This window comes from Streptopelia decaocto (genome assembly GCF_964273445.1).
Source record: "Streptopelia decaocto genome assembly, chromosome: 26".
Classification (NCBI taxonomy): domain Eukaryota; kingdom Metazoa; phylum Chordata; class Aves; order Columbiformes; family Columbidae; genus Streptopelia; species Streptopelia decaocto.
In genome coordinates, this window is record NC_138681.1 from 385,961 (window position 1) to 400,942 (window position 14,982).

At 51.6% G+C, this 14,982-nt stretch overlaps 2 protein-coding genes across 2 annotated transcripts; both read left to right on the top strand.

The window, feature by feature from the left end:
- Positions 1-4,508: 4,508 nt before the first annotated feature.
- On the top strand, positions 4,509-6,824 carry LOC309450378 (uncharacterized protein; the record flags this gene model as incomplete). The annotated part of the gene is made up of 2 exons (XM_082073213.1): positions 4,509-6,111; positions 6,619-6,824. 2 exons carry the CDS (start codon positions 4,509-4,511, stop codon positions 6,822-6,824), a joined length of 1,809 nt encoding a protein of 602 aa, XP_081929339.1.
- A 6,377-nt stretch (positions 6,825-13,201) lies between these two features.
- LOC309450452 (uncharacterized protein) lies at positions 13,202-14,982 on the top strand. Its single transcript, XM_082073314.1, has 3 exons — positions 13,202-13,329; positions 13,433-13,542; positions 14,459-14,982. The coding sequence occupies exon 3, from the start codon at positions 14,481-14,483 to the stop codon at positions 14,739-14,741; it is 261 nt and encodes an 86-aa protein (XP_081929440.1). The 5' UTR covers positions 13,202-13,329; positions 13,433-13,542; positions 14,459-14,480; the 3' UTR covers positions 14,742-14,982.

Consider the following 14,982-nt stretch of genomic DNA (forward strand, 5'->3'; position numbering starts at 1 on the left):
CATGGGATCTCTGAACAGTCTGGTGGATGCCACGGGAGTGGTGGAGGAGGAGGTTCATGCCACGGGAGTGGTGGAGGAGGAGGTTCATGCCACGGGAGTGGTGGAGGAGGATCTATAGGATACCAGACCCAAGGATCATCCTGCCACGGAGGCGGCAGCAGCGGTGGCGGCGGTGGTGCTATTTACCAGACCCACATATCATCTTCCTCCTTTGGAAAAGGAGGAGGTTCAGGCCAACAGAGCCAAGGATCCATCAGTGTCAGTGGAGGAGGTGGAGGAGGTGGTGGTGGGTCAGGCCACCATGGACAGGGATCCATCTGCATTATTGGAGGTGGAGGTGGTAGTGGTGGAGGTGGTGGTGGAGGCGGTGGTGGTTCAGGCCACCAAAGTCAAGGTCCCATCTGTATTGGAGGTGGTGGTGGTGGTGGAGGAGGAGGAGGTGGAGGTGGTTCAGGCCACCAGGGCCAAGGCCCCATTTGCATTGGAGGTGGTGGTGGTGGAGGTGGAGGAGGTGGTTCCAGCCACCAGAGCCAAGGCCCCATCTGCATTGGAGGTGGAAGCATAGGAGGAGGAGGAGGAGGTGGAGGTGGTTCTGGCCACCAGAGCCAAGGTCCCATCTACATTGGAGGTGGTGGCGGTGGAGGTGGAGGAGGCGGTTCCAGCCACCAGAGCCAAGGTCCCATCTGCATCGGAGGCGGTGGCGGTGGAGGAGGTGGTTCCAGCCACCAGGGCCAAGGTCCCATTTGCATTGGAGGTGGCAGCATAGGAGGAGGAGGAGGAAGCGGAGGAGGTGGTTCAAGTCACCAGAGCCAAGGTCCCATCTGCATTGGTGGTGGTGGTGGTGGTGGTGGAGGTGGTTCAAGTCACCAGGGCCAAGGTCCCATCTGCATTGGTGGTGGTGGTGGTGGGGGAGGTGGTGGTTCAAGCCACCAGGGCCAAGGCCCCATCTGCATTGGAGGTGGCAGCATAGGAGAAGGAGGAGGTGGAGGAGGTGGTTCAGGTCACCAGAGCCAAGGTCCCATCTGCATTGGAGGTGGTGGTGGTGGTGGAGGAGGTGGCGGAGGTGGTTCAAGTCACCAGGGCCAAGGTCCCATCTGCATTAGTGGTGGTGGTGGTGGTGGAGGAGGTGGAGGAGGTGGTTCAAGTCATCAGGGCCAAGGTCCCATCTGCATTGGTGGTGGAAGTGGTGGTGGAGGAGGTGGTTCTGGCCACCAGAGCCAAGGTCCCATCTGCATTGGTGGTGGTGGTGGTGGTGGTGGTGGAGGTGGTTCCGGCCACCAGGGCCAAGGTCCCATCTGCATTGGAGGTGGCAGCATGGGAGGAGGAGGAGGAGGAGGAGGTGGAGGTGGTGGTTCTGGCCATCAGGGCCAAGGCCCCATCTGCATTGGAGGTGGCAGCATAGGAGGAGGAGGAGGAGGAGGAGGAGGTGGTGGTGGAGGAGGTGGTTCCGGCCACCAGGGCCAAGGCCCCATCTGCATTGGAGGTGGCAGCATAGGAGGAGGAGGAGGCGGAGGAGGTGGTTCCAGCCACCATGGTCAAGGATCCATCTGCATCATTGGTGGAGGCGGCTCAGGTCACCAGAGCCATGGATCATCCTCTTCTGGAGGAGGTGGCAGTGGAGGTGGTTCATCCAGTTCTGGAGGTCTGTCCATTCAACAGCAGACCCAGCCAATCTCCTGGCCTCCGCAGACTAAACACAAGTAGCGCCTGCAGAAGGGACTCTCGGATCAAGAAAGCCCAAGATGCAAACATGCATCACATTTCTTTCTCTATTAAATTTAAGAATATTTACAGTATTCTTTTCTCCTCTTCCTTGGAATTTTTCTGTTCAGCTCTCCAGCTGAACAGAGCCTCTGGTGTTATGTACCAATAACCTCCAGACAGCATTGTTTCATATGTCTGTTTTCTGCCTCAATTTTCTAGTGCTTGCACAAGACAATAAAACTTGCAGTTCTAGAGCGCTTCAGTGTCTGAGTGGTTGGATTTTGCTTTATATCACAACATTTGCACTATTTCCATTATTATGAGTTTATTCTGAGCTGATGTTGTAACAAAGCCCCAGAGCAAAAATGCATTAGAAACCCACCTGTAGAAGAGATGTCGTGTTGCTGTTGCTACTCATCGTCCTGACTTTTGTCCACCACAAAGTTAAACACTGCAGTCTTTCTACCACACATTGCCCAAGGACGTTTTAAATGGATTAGGAGAGGAAAGACATAAAAACTCTTACGCTCTAATGTGACAGATTACAAGGTACTCTCAGAGGTGTGAAGCTGAGGTCCTTGCATGTGCATGGTGCCCGAGCTCTTAATGCCCACAGCTGCCCCAAGCAGCTGTGGAAGGGAAATGAGGGATATCTCCAACTCTTGCTCCAGCTCTGACCTCCAGCAGTAGGAACAGCACTTCAGAAAGCCACTTCCAAGGGCTGAGATGCTGAGTGTGGGGTAACCAGGGATCTCCTCATTCCGCAGGAATAAAACACTGCTCCGGGTATGAGTCTTCAGAGGGAGTTTCCCTATGGGAAGTGATTTCTTTGATGTGGTATATTCTGGCAATTAGCAGGGAAAGGAAAATTAACCTCTGCCTGAACTATGTGAGGCAGATGATAGATGCTTGGAAGTGTCCCAGCAGAGAGAGGAACGACCCACACCTATACAAGTAAAAGAGCTTCATGTTTACATGTCCCTCTGCCCTCTGTCCTTCCCCCTGAGGGACTCCGGGGATGCAAGCATTCTCAAAATACTTCTGGACAAGTTCCTTCAGCCCATGCTGCCACTGGAACAGCTGAGTTCCCTGGCATTTTGTTATGGAAAGCTATAGGGTACCAAAACACCAGTGTCTGGGAACTGCACAGACACTGCTGTTGCCTGCACGGTGCTGACAAAGTTTGGGGTCCTGCTTCAAGGAGGTGGGAATGCTGTTGTTGAAATACCCCCACACCCAGAAATGTCCCAGCACCAAGGAAGTGGGGAGCCAAGTTTCAGAGGCTCTCGAGGTGACAGCAGGAACACAGGGCATCCTCAGCTCTTGTTGCTTCTCCAGAAAAAACAGAGAGAGAGAGAGACAAGAAGATCCTGACTCTCCTTAAATATGAAGCATGATGCTAATGGGATGGAATGCTCTTGCTGATCAGTCTGGATGTCAGTCAAGGTCTGTCCCATCCTTGATGCCTCACACCTGTGGGCAGAGCGCTCAGAACATCCTTGGCTCTCAGATCAAAGTAATTTAAAACATTAATTCTGTGCTGAGGTGTTATCTCTTATTCTCAGATTAAGTCCAAATAATGACCATGCTATCTATGAAAAAGAAAGGTCTCTAACTGCATGAAGAAAAGTAACCCCTTTTCAGTCAAACCAGCACACGCACTCAAATAAAAATCATGATTGACACTACACTGGCATAGTGGGAAAGTCGAGGCATATGACATTCCTTTGCTTGTCCCAGCAACATCAGTCCTACCCAGCGCAGCCCTCTGTTACAGAATCACAGAATGGTTGGGGTTGGAAGGGATCTCTGGAGATCATCTAGTCCAAACCACCCGCTAAAGCAGGTTCACCTGGAGCTGATTGCACAGGAATGCATCCAGGCGGGTTTGAACGTCTCCAGAGAAGGAGACTCCACAACCTCTCTGGGCAGCCAGTTCCCCTGGACATTTCCATAGTCTGTGACACAAAGGAAAGATGGTTCTCCCTTCTGCTGTCAGCCACCAGCCCAGCAGCATCCCCCAGCTCAAGTGGAGGGTGCTACCTAGAGTGCCACAATCCTGTCTTGAAACTCAACAGCAGGAGGGAGCTCACAACCAATACCTGCGGCCAAACTGCGTATAGCCTAGGAAGTGATGCACTAGAGAGGCATTGATCCGATTCAATGAGTCAGGACAAGTGGGATGAAGGAGCACAACTTGTATAGTAAATAAACCTATCACCATTCCTTTGGATGCCTCACTTCCCAGTTTGGGGACACTGGGAACAGTATAAAAGTTGCTGGATCTCACAGTGCTTCATTCGCTCAGCTTTCCTCTATCATACAAGTCGTCAGAACCAAGAAGGGTAAGTCCATTTCTGCCAAAGGGAGTGGTTCTTCTCTTACTTTTGTGCTTGCAAATCGTAAATGCTTATATAAAGTATGCCTGGTGGGTGGTGGCTTGAAGGTGAGGAAGGTTGCTTTGACAAATTTACATCTCCTGTGGATGTCAGCAGAAGCAGGATCATCTGATGATACTGGGAGTCACGTTTGGTAGGTATAGAGACGGAGACGGAACAGCTATGGGATAAAAGACTTTAAATGATTAGTTAATTGACTTTAGCAATCTCCTGTTAGCAAAAAGCTCTGTGTGTGGTGGGGATCCATGGAGCACAAAGTGCTTAGAAGAAAGTTCATTGAGTCTGAAGACTATCTGCCAATGACATTGGGCTGTACATGGGTCTTGGCTGGGAAAAATTTGTGTGATGGCAGTGACTGCACCTGAGTAAAACGCACACTGTTTCTCGTAGGGTCACTGCTCAAAGATGTGCTCCAGACAGACCTCCGGAGGCTGCCATGAAACATCCTCCCAGTCCCACGGATGCCACAGCGGAGGCTCCTCCTGCTGTGGGGGCAGCTCCTCCAGCTACCAGGCCCAGGGCTCCTCCTGCTGTGGGGGCTCGGGCTCGGGCAGCTACGGCGGGAGCAGCTGGGGCTCTGGCAAGATCATTGTCAGCTCTGGCGGTGGAGGAGGTGGATCCTGCTGCAGTGGGGGCTCCTCAGGCTACAGCATGGGCGGAGGATCCGGTGTGGGAGGAGGATCCAGTGGTGGAAGTGGGGGATCAGGCCAGAAGATCGTTGTGAGCTCAGGTGGTGGAGGAGGTGGCTCATGTGGCTGCCACAGTGGAGGATCCAGTGGTGGGTCTTCAGGAGGCAAGATCATAATTGTAGGTGGAGGTAGTGGAGGATCATCCGGATACTGCAGTGGGGGATCCTCAGGCTACGGCATGGGAGGAGGATCCAGTGGTGGGTCTTCAGGATCGAAGAGCGTAACTGGAGGTGGAAGTAGTGGAGGTTCCTCTGGATGCTGCAGTGGGGGATCCTCAGGCTACGGCATGGGAGGAGGATCCAGTGGTGGGTCTTCAGGATCAAAGAGCGTAATTGGAGGTGGAAGCAGTGGAGGATCATCCGGATACTGCAGTGGGGGCTCCTCAGGCTATGGCATGGGAGGAGGATCCAGTGGTGGGTCTTCTGGTGGCAAGATCATAATTGTAGGTGGAAGTAGTGGAGGTTCCTCTGGATGCTGCAGTGGGGGCTCCTCAGGCTACGGCATGGGAGGAGGATCCAGTGGTGGGTCTTCAGGATCAAAGAGCATAATTGGAGGTGGAAGCAGTGGAGGATCATCCGGATACTGCAGTGGGGGCTCCTCAGGCTATGGCATGGGAGGAGGATCCAGTGGTGGGTCTTCAGGATCAAAGAGTATAATTGGAGGTGGAAGTAGTGGAGGTTCCTCTGGATGCTGCAGTGGGGGCTCCTCAGGCTATGGCATGGGAGGAGGATCCAGTGGTGGGTCTTCTGGTGGCAAGATCATAATTGGAGGTGGAAGCAGTGGAGGTTCCTCTGGATGCTGCAGTGGGGGCTCCTCAGGCTATGGCATGGGAGGAGGATCCAGTGGTGGGTCTTCAGGATCAAAGATCATAATTGGAGGTGGAAGCAGTGGAGGATCATCCGGATACTGCAGTGGGGGCTCCTCAGGCTATGGCATGGGAGGAGGATCCAGTGGTGGGTCTTCTGGTGGCAAGATCATAATTGTAGGTGGAAGTAGTGGAGGTTCCTCTGGATGCTGCAGTGGGGGCTCCTCAGGCTACGGCATGGGAGGAGGATCCAGTGGTGGGTCTTCAGGATCAAAGAGCATAATTGGAGGTGGAAGCAGTGGAGGATCATCCGGATACTGCAGTGGGGGCTCCTCAGGCTATGGCATGGGAGGAGGATCCAGTGGTGGGTCTTCAGGATCAAAGAGTATAATTGGAGGTGGAAGTAGTGGAGGTTCCTCTGGATGCTGCAGTGGGGGCTCCTCAGGCTATGGCATGGGAGGAGGATCCAGTGGTGGGTCTTCTGGTGGCAAGATCATAATTGGAGGTGGAAGCAGTGGAGGTTCCTCTGGATGCTGCAGTGGGGGCTCCTCAGGCTATGGCATGGGAGGAGGATCCAGTGGTGGGTCTTCAGGATCAAAGATCATAATTGGAGGTGGAAGCAGTGGAGGATCCTCTGGATGCTGCAGTGGGGGCTCCTCAGGCTACGGCATGGGAGGAGGATCCAGTGGTGGGTCTTCAGGATCGAAGAGCATAATTGGAGGTGGAAGCAGTGGGGGCTCCTCAGGCTACGGCATGGGAGGAGGATCCAGTGGTGGGTCTTCAGGATCAAAGATCATAATTGGAGGTGGAAGCAGTGGAGGTTCCTCTGGATGCTGCAGTGGGGGCTCCTCAGGCTATGGCATGGGAGGAGGATCCAGTGGTGGGTCTTCAGGATCAAAGAGCATAATTGGAGGTGGAAGCAGTGGAGGTTCCTCTGGATGCTGCAGTGGGGGCTCCTCAGGCTATGGCATGGGAGGAGGATCCAGTGGTGGGTCTTCTGGTGGCAAGATCGTAATCGTAGGTGGAAGCAGTGGTGGTTCCTCTGGATGCTGCAGTGGAGGATCCAGTGGTGGTGGTTCCTCAGGCCACTCAATCATCATCAGCTCCGGAGGTGGTAGTGGAGGGTCTGGCCATTCCACACAGCAGAAATGTCCCATTGTCATTCCCCACATCGAGTCACATCAGACCAAGCAGTCCTGCCACTGGCCCTCCAGCCACCACAAGTAATAGCCACAGGTGGCCCTGGCACTCAGCAAGAACAACCCTGCCTCTGCCATGTCACCTCTTCCCTCCAGACCCGGGTCCATTAGCCTGTTTCCTCCCAGCATGTCCTTTTCTCTTCCCTTGTTGCTGCAAACCGGTGCTGAGAACTCCAGGATGAAAAGCCTCGTGCCCTGCTGCTGCTGTTGGGACTCCTTTGATGAGGGTCTGCTACATTTTCAAGGAGCATTGTTGATGTCTAATAAACGTAAAAATCAAAAAGCTGCCTTGTTTGGGATTTTGTTTTTTCTTGTATTCTCAAACACCATGTTACTGTCTTGGAACCTAGAAACCTATCTGATGAGACATGTCACTCCTCTGTGTAGAAAGATGACGGGTTCAATAGTACATTGCTGCACACACAACTCTAAAGCCACCCAGTTCATAGCCCCAGAGAGTTTGCACCTTCATTCTCCCCCTGGGCTCTGTGATAGAGTAACAGCACAGCCTAAATCATCAAGCACCCACTTCACACAAAGTTCCTGTGCCACCTGCACATGGTAGAGCCATCCCAGCTCACGTCTCTGAGTCCTCTGAGGTAGCAGCACCCAATGTCAATGTCTGTGGAGCAGCGTGGTGCCACCGGGATACACAGCTAAGCCCAACATGCCCAGTCCTTAAGAGCAGGGACCGCTCCATCCATAGCAACTATTGCTGCCCATGGTGGCCAAAAGCACTAAGTCAATGTCCACTTCTGTCCCAGCTTTTCAGACCTCAAAGCTTACCCAGAGAGTAATCTTTGCGCACTCGGGCAGTCAAATCAACCTTGGGCCAGGCAGAAGGAAGTAAAACCAGCAGCAAATCCCTCACCCAGCTCAACACACTCCAAATCATGCCTCCAGGTCTTAAAATATCCTTGCCCAAGCTTCTGAAATCTGCTTTGGAATGCCGAGGGCAGCACCACCACCCCCGTATGCTGCTTTCTTCTCAGTGGATGTGGCCTTTTGCCAAAGCTGGCACTCACTGTCCTCATGGCAGAATTGCTCCCAGCTGAACAGACCCAGTCCAGCCTGCAAGAGCCACGCCGTGGGGCTGAGGTGGAGCCGCAGGCTGCAGCGTGGACATCGCGCGGGGCAGCATGACAGCATGGCCACAACACGGCCATTCAGCCCTCCAGATCAGCTTCCCTGGAGTCCCTGGTGCTTGGTGTTCTTTCCAAGCTAGAGGAAAGACACATCAGTCATTAGAGGAGTAATCCGACCACAGTGGGTTTAAGTGTTAGAACATACACACTTCCGCAATGCTCTCCAGGGCCCCTGAGCTTTCTCCGAGCATCTCCAGCACCCTTGCAAAATGCCCAAGCCAGGTACTTCACTTTTGATGAGCTTCCAGTTCAGATATAAAAGTCTTGCTCAGAATATCTCTCACTGTGGCCACTGGTGAGATGCTGAAGGGATCGGTGTGATATGTGGCCACTAGATGTTTTCTGAACATTCATCATCCTGTCTCCAAGGTACCCGTGATTCACACCCGTCTTTGCAGTGATGCCCCAAACCATGAGAGCTACCACGTAACCGAACCGCAGCCTCCCTCTGCTCCCTGCCCCTTCCCTGAGCAGGACCCTGCCACCGCCACCCGCTGCCCCACGCTTGTTAATCCTCTTGCTCGGTGTTTCCCTACACCCGTGCTCACACCCACCTCCCCGGCCTCCGCCAGCATCGCCAACTCACTGGAGGATGAAGCAGCACTCCATAGGTCAGGACAGGAACACAGGAATAGGATCATTACGCAGAAGTGCCAATTACTGCTGCATGCAATGCAACAAGCAGCAGGAAGGAAAGATATTGATCAGATGCCATGAGCCAGACACTGAAATCAGAGTTTGACAGGTAAATAAATCCTTGCCATTCCTCTGAGTGTCTCACTTCCCATACATGCTAAACGCCATATAAAAGTTCCTGTCTGATAAGGCTCCTCATTCAGTCGACTTTTATCTTCTAAATGTGTTTCCAATGGATGAGGAAGGTAAGTCTGCTTTTTCTGAGACTTTATTGATTCATATTCATGGGATACAGCTTCATCTCAGATCTCGATGCTTGCAGCGGCAGCCACACTGCCTGAGCATCCACAGCGCAGTTCTCGGGGTCTGTATGACTTCTTGCTGTGGTGCGGATCAGATCACTAGGAAGAAAGGTGGAGTCAGGTCACCGGACTCAAAGCCATGGGGTTGAGACACTAAAAGCCCAGAGGAGCCTGTAGGGACCAGCACACGGTGACTGCATAGTCGTTGCAGTTTTAAATATGTTTGCAACGTGCAGGACACTTTTTTAATACTATTTAACAACAAGCCTGTACTGCACTTCACAGTGGTTACGTGCCTCTACGGCTATGCCGATATCCTTATGTAAAAGACCTTGAGGATGAAATACAGTGACAGCAATAATACAGCTGGCAATGTCGGCTTGCACGGAAACTTTGATCCACCACAATTGCAGCAGTTTGAACACAGAAGCAAGGATAATCCTTGCTGTTCTTACAGCTCTGCAGTTACAGTCATGAAGAGCAGGGAGAACCACGGCAGTTTGTGGATGTTAAAAGAATATACTTCAGATTGGAATTCTCTGGAAATACCTCCTGGACATAAGAAAAAGAAAAGCTATCCCAGTAAGAATTAAAATACTCTTGCATTTGAAGAACAGCTTTGCAATGCCCTGTTTCAAAACCCGGTATTGTTCCAGGCCCTTTCTGACCACACTGCCTGAAGCTCCCACCTGCCATGGTGCAAAAACGAAGGAAAGTTGTACAGGTTTGGTTTGTTCCCTTCTTTCCTCTTTCAGATTTATCAGTATCTCCGAGGGAGATGTGCCCACCGGAACAGGGGCTACAGCAATGAGATCTCCTCGCACCACAGTGGCAGCAGGGGCTTGTCAAACCTCCATGGACATGGCTCCTTCTTTTGTGGTGGGGAAGGCTCAGTCATCTATAGCCGGAGACCTTCATTTGGGCAGCCCATCCCAATGTCGTCCACCTACGGCATTGCCGGGGGCTACACATGTGGTGGGGATGGATCTATTATAATAGACAACAGCAACAGTGGGGGAACGTCTGGCTGGGGCACTGCGGGGGGGACAGTCCCAGTCTATGGCAGTGGTGGTGGCGGATCCACCTGCCACACTGGGACACTGGGCAGCACTGAAGGAGGCGGCTCCGCATACGGGTATGATGCGTCACCAAGAGAAAACGCCTTAACAGGTGGGGTGAGAGGTGGGTCAGGGTATTGTAGCACAGGATCAGGCTATGGTGTCAGGGGACACCCAGGCCCAGAGCTCAGCTATGGAGATGGTGGTTCCTTCCAGGACATGCAGCAGAAATGCCCCGTTGTCGTTCCCAACATCAAGGCCCAGCAGAGCAAGCAGACCAGCCAGTGGCCACACAGCCAGAAGAAGTGACTGTCCCAGCAGCCACCCCTGCTCAGCAAAAGTGCCCTGGAGGTGCCATTATGGTTGGGGAGGTTTGCCTTCCTCGTGGTGGGCCGTGCTGGCAGTGCTGCTGTGAGCACCGCTTGGGAAGTGCTTTAGTGACAGGAGAAGAGCCCTTTCTCCATCTCCTTTTGCTGATGGGTTGGAAAATAAAGATCCATAGTCTGTGCGAAATTCCAATATCTGAATGATTTCTTTGATTTCTGGCTACTTCACTCAAAATACGGACAGATACCAAGGAGCCTACTTGACAACACAAGACTTATCTTCCAACATTTTTTATATGTATTTTACAACCATACTCAAATGTAATATCTATTCTAATAGAACTAAAATACATCATGTTCAAGAGCAAGAGAAGGTGATTAATTTTGCTCTTGTCGAAGTCAGAGGTTCCCTCACGCTGTTCCCACCCAATGGAAATGCTCTGCCGTGCTGAGACCCCGCGCGGGGGTACGCAGGCCAGACCCTGCAGGCTGATTTAGGGAGATACACAAAACACCCGGTGATTTCCAGCTGATTATTATTTACATCGTGACCTTGGGAGCACCAGGTTGTTTACTTGGAAACAATTACACACCAGGCTCCCATCCCAGAGAGATTGCAGATTATGTTGTAAGCTGGATCACGTAAACCTTATGCTTGCACAGCGGCATGAAGCAACTCGAACAAGCTCATCTGCTTCTTCACCTTAACCTGCTTCATGACATTGTTTGGTAGGATTAGACTCCAGATTAGGCAGAGGAAGAAGACAATTCCTCTGTGCTGCGCTGATGGGACAGCACCAGTGGGGCCTGAACATCCAGTGCCAGTTGTAACTTGGTGTTTGCCAAATAATCAGTGCTATGAGACTGCGCTCTGGAGGTTTTTTGACTCCTCCAAATATTGATAATGGAGGAAAAAACACCCACAGATCTGTGCCCGTTCAAAAGGGAGCAAAGGAGCACAAGACTCCTTTGTAAAGTATTTTTTACCATTGCTGCTTTCATCCACCTGTGAGGATTTTGACCTTTTTACCTCAACAACAATCTGTAAAACTTTGCCCTTATGTTCATAAACGACCACAGCTTACAAAAACCAAAACCATCTGAGCTCCAGACCCACGTTCAGTGCCACAACGGGTACCTTGCATGGAGTAAAATGTTGTGAGACTGGAGAGCTGTGGTAGAGAGAACGTTACACAAGATTTTTGTCACCAAACATATTAAATTCCATTCTAAAATTAGACAGCATTATCATACTCCATTATTGATTTCTTTTGTTGTCCCTACTTCATCTGATAACACCAAAGGCAACATAACTCAGCTCACACAGCTTCCAAGAGACTTCCAGAAAACTGATTGAGCCTGGAGCATTAAAAAATGTCTTGTCTATTCAACCACCTGACCAAAAATCATTCAAAAATCTTGGTTCCCCACACACACACACACAAAAAAAAAAACACCTTAAAACATTTTAAAAGCACATCTCTTATTCACTGGCCCACCTGTCTGGTTCTTTGAGGCTCATATCTAAAAACCCTCCTCAAGCATCAATGATCACCAAGCTAGGTTAATGATACAACAATAGAACCACTGGAGATGCCCTTGTCTCCAGAGCTTGGACACAAGGAGCCAGGGCCGCATCCCACTGCCTTTCTCTGCACGCCAGAGCGGACACAGCTCATCTCCAGCACGATGCCGGGAGCGGGCAGACACCACATTTTAGAGGCGGGACACACTTGCACATTTGCACATGCGTATTTCCTTCCTGCTTGTTGCACAACAGGGAAGGAACAATTCGTCCTTCGTGACTGATGAACTGCGATAACACAGGACCTGTATCCACAAGCATGTCGGTGCTTGCAAAAGCCATGGCCCCCCCCGGTCCAGCTGTTTGTAAACAGGCAGGATGAACGGTAAACACGAATCTGGCTCCTTGATGAAAGTCGCCAGCTGGCACCTCTGGATAGAAACTAGAAGAATTGTTTTAGAAATAGCAAGCAGGAGCCACCCTTCTTTGCTTTAGAGTTCAGCCAATCTCTGCCCAACAAAACCTCGTGACTCCCGTGTTGGCAGAGGGAGTTAAGATGCAAAATTAATAAAAACACAGAGTGAACCTTGGTGCATGGTCAAGTTGCTAATGGGAGGGAAGAGGAGAAGCCGGGGCTGTTGCGAAGCGATGGTTGCACAGCAGATTGCGCCAGGGACAGACGAGTGCCGCGGGCTTGCAGCGTCCGCTGCTCCGCACGGTGCACCCGTCCCACCCCCGGGAAATGCTGCGTGGTGAACTCGGACACGTGGTCTCCGAGCTATCGCTTTACTCACAGCTTACTCACGAATGCAAGGTTTGCCCAAGTGCCTTCCCTAGGCGCATTTCCCATCACAGAAAGCGGCTGCTTCCTCTGAAGGTTATTGAAAAAGAATCAAAATAGTAGAAAAATGGAAATTTTAGAAGATCAGCTCTGTTCAGGGCTTTTCAGTATCAGCCAGGAAAAATGTCAGCAACGAAAACTAGTCGTAACTATGTCAATATCAGTACCTGGCTTTGAGACACTTCCCAGCTGTAGCTCTTGGGCTCTGCCACAGGTTTCGTTACCCTGGTTTTATTGCTCTGGAAAGTGACACAGTCAGAGAGAAAGGATCAAGAGGGGACCCCAGGCTGCTAAGCTGCTGGCACCTGCAGATGTCTTATGCAGTGAAGGGTAACTTTAAAGAAGCTTTCAGAGGTCGTGTGATGAGGACTTCCTAAAAACTTGCCACCTTTCATGGTGAGGGTCTGACGGGGTAGCGCTTGTCCACTGTACGGGACTCCAGTCCTGCCAAGAGCGGTGGGAGGCAGCCGTGACTGAGAAGTCATGACCCCTCCTCCCCACCAGACCTTGGGCAAGAGGTTTCAGAAGGAGAGAAACCCAAAAAGCGCCACCTTTGCCATCTGTTTTGCAATATAAAACTCATTCTGGCATGACAGTGAGACAGCCAAACCACCCACACAGTTTTCACTCTTTGTGCATTACAACCTGTGTGGGGCAGGGTGGCAATTAAAGCTGTGTAACACAAGGAAGACAATCTACTGTATGACAAGTCAATCAAAGAAACGGGGTTGAATAAGCTTTTGAAGGTGGTGGGTAATTAGAGGTGTGGTTGTTTGGTAAATATGTTGGTCATTTTTCCCCAGGGGTTTATTGCATTTTCAGGAAGAGAGCTGGGGACCATATAAAAGTTCTCAGATGGGAGAGCATCTCATCCACTCAGCTCCGCTCCCTCTTCCGAGCCTTTACAGCCAAGGTAAGTTCTGACTACGCGGCTAACATTTCAATGCTGTGAAAGTCTGGTGAGCTGAGCTTACAGAGATGGGTCTGTCTGCAGGCGCTGGGATTGTTGAGAGCCGAGTTCTGCCTCGGCACCTGGGGCAGTTTTGCGCTGTCAAAATTGGTCTCAAAATTGCCTATGCTAAGAAAAATCTATTGTTCTTATCACATGTACATGTATTTGGATTACTTCAGTGTTCAGGATTCCTCATTTCCAAAGGTTAAACAGGGAAATAAAAAGTAAAGAATGGGATGTGGGAATGAATAAGAGATGGCAGGCTGATCTTTCATGAGAAAATTTGGGTTTAAGGTGGGAATTTTAATTACACTTGCAAGCACGACTCCTTTCCCTTAGAAAATATCAGGACCTGGAAGTATTAAGGTGCCCTTGAAGAAATTTGGGAAAGGACTGAGAAGGCAGCTTTAAGCTATGAGAGGAAGGAGTAGCATGAGCTGCTCTCAGCTCAGGTGGCCGCATCCTGGGCACCTTCTGTCTCCCTGAAGTTTCAGCTCCAGAGGCTCGTCTCCTCAGAAGGGGGTTGGATACGCTTAGGAAATGCCTCAGGAAATTGGGCAATTGCCAGCCAAGAGTCCACAGGCCACAGAGGGAGGAAAGGATGAGGAGGACACAAGGAGGGAGGAAGCACAGCACAGACAGCCCAGCAGAAATGGAAATAGGGGCGGCCAGGGGGCTCGTGAGGTTGTGCAGGTGGTGGGTGCTGATCTGGAGCAATGGTATGAAACCCCAAGCCAAGGAAACAGGACGGGTAAACAGGCAAATCCTGCCAACCCCCAGCAGGCTTATAAACATGTCGAGGAATTTTGAACCTGAAGTATAGTGGGAAAAACATGCTGCACTTCATGTGTCTAACGACAAAGGTCTCTCCTTCCAGGGATCCCCACACCCAACGAACAATGTGCTCCCGTGGAGACAGAGGCTGCCACAGCACCGAGAGCTCCTCCTGCCACCGCGGAGGCTCCTCCTGCCACGGCTCTGAGGAGCTCACCTGCCACGAAGTGACCGCGGTGCAGGACGTGACACCAGTGGTGGTCCTGCCTCCCCAGGGCCCCGTGGTCACCGTGCCCGGGCAGGTGCCGGTGCCTGCCGCGCCCTGCCAGCAGCAGCAGCAGCAGATCAAGCAGCCAGCGCAGTGGCCCCCGCAGCAGCAGAAGTGAAGGGACAAGGACCAGCCGACGGTCAGCGCACAACGCGGGGCTGCACCTCTCCCCTCCGCAAGATGCAGCCCTGAGCTTGGGCAGATCCTGCCCCTTCCCTCCGGCACAAATTACCTCTCCTCGCTCCTGATAACGCAAAGTGGCATTAGCATGGCAGAAACGTGATTTGCCTCGTGCACAAGATGATTTGAATCCGTTGATTTCCTGCTTCTGTCTCCAGTAGCAAAGATGTGATATTAAA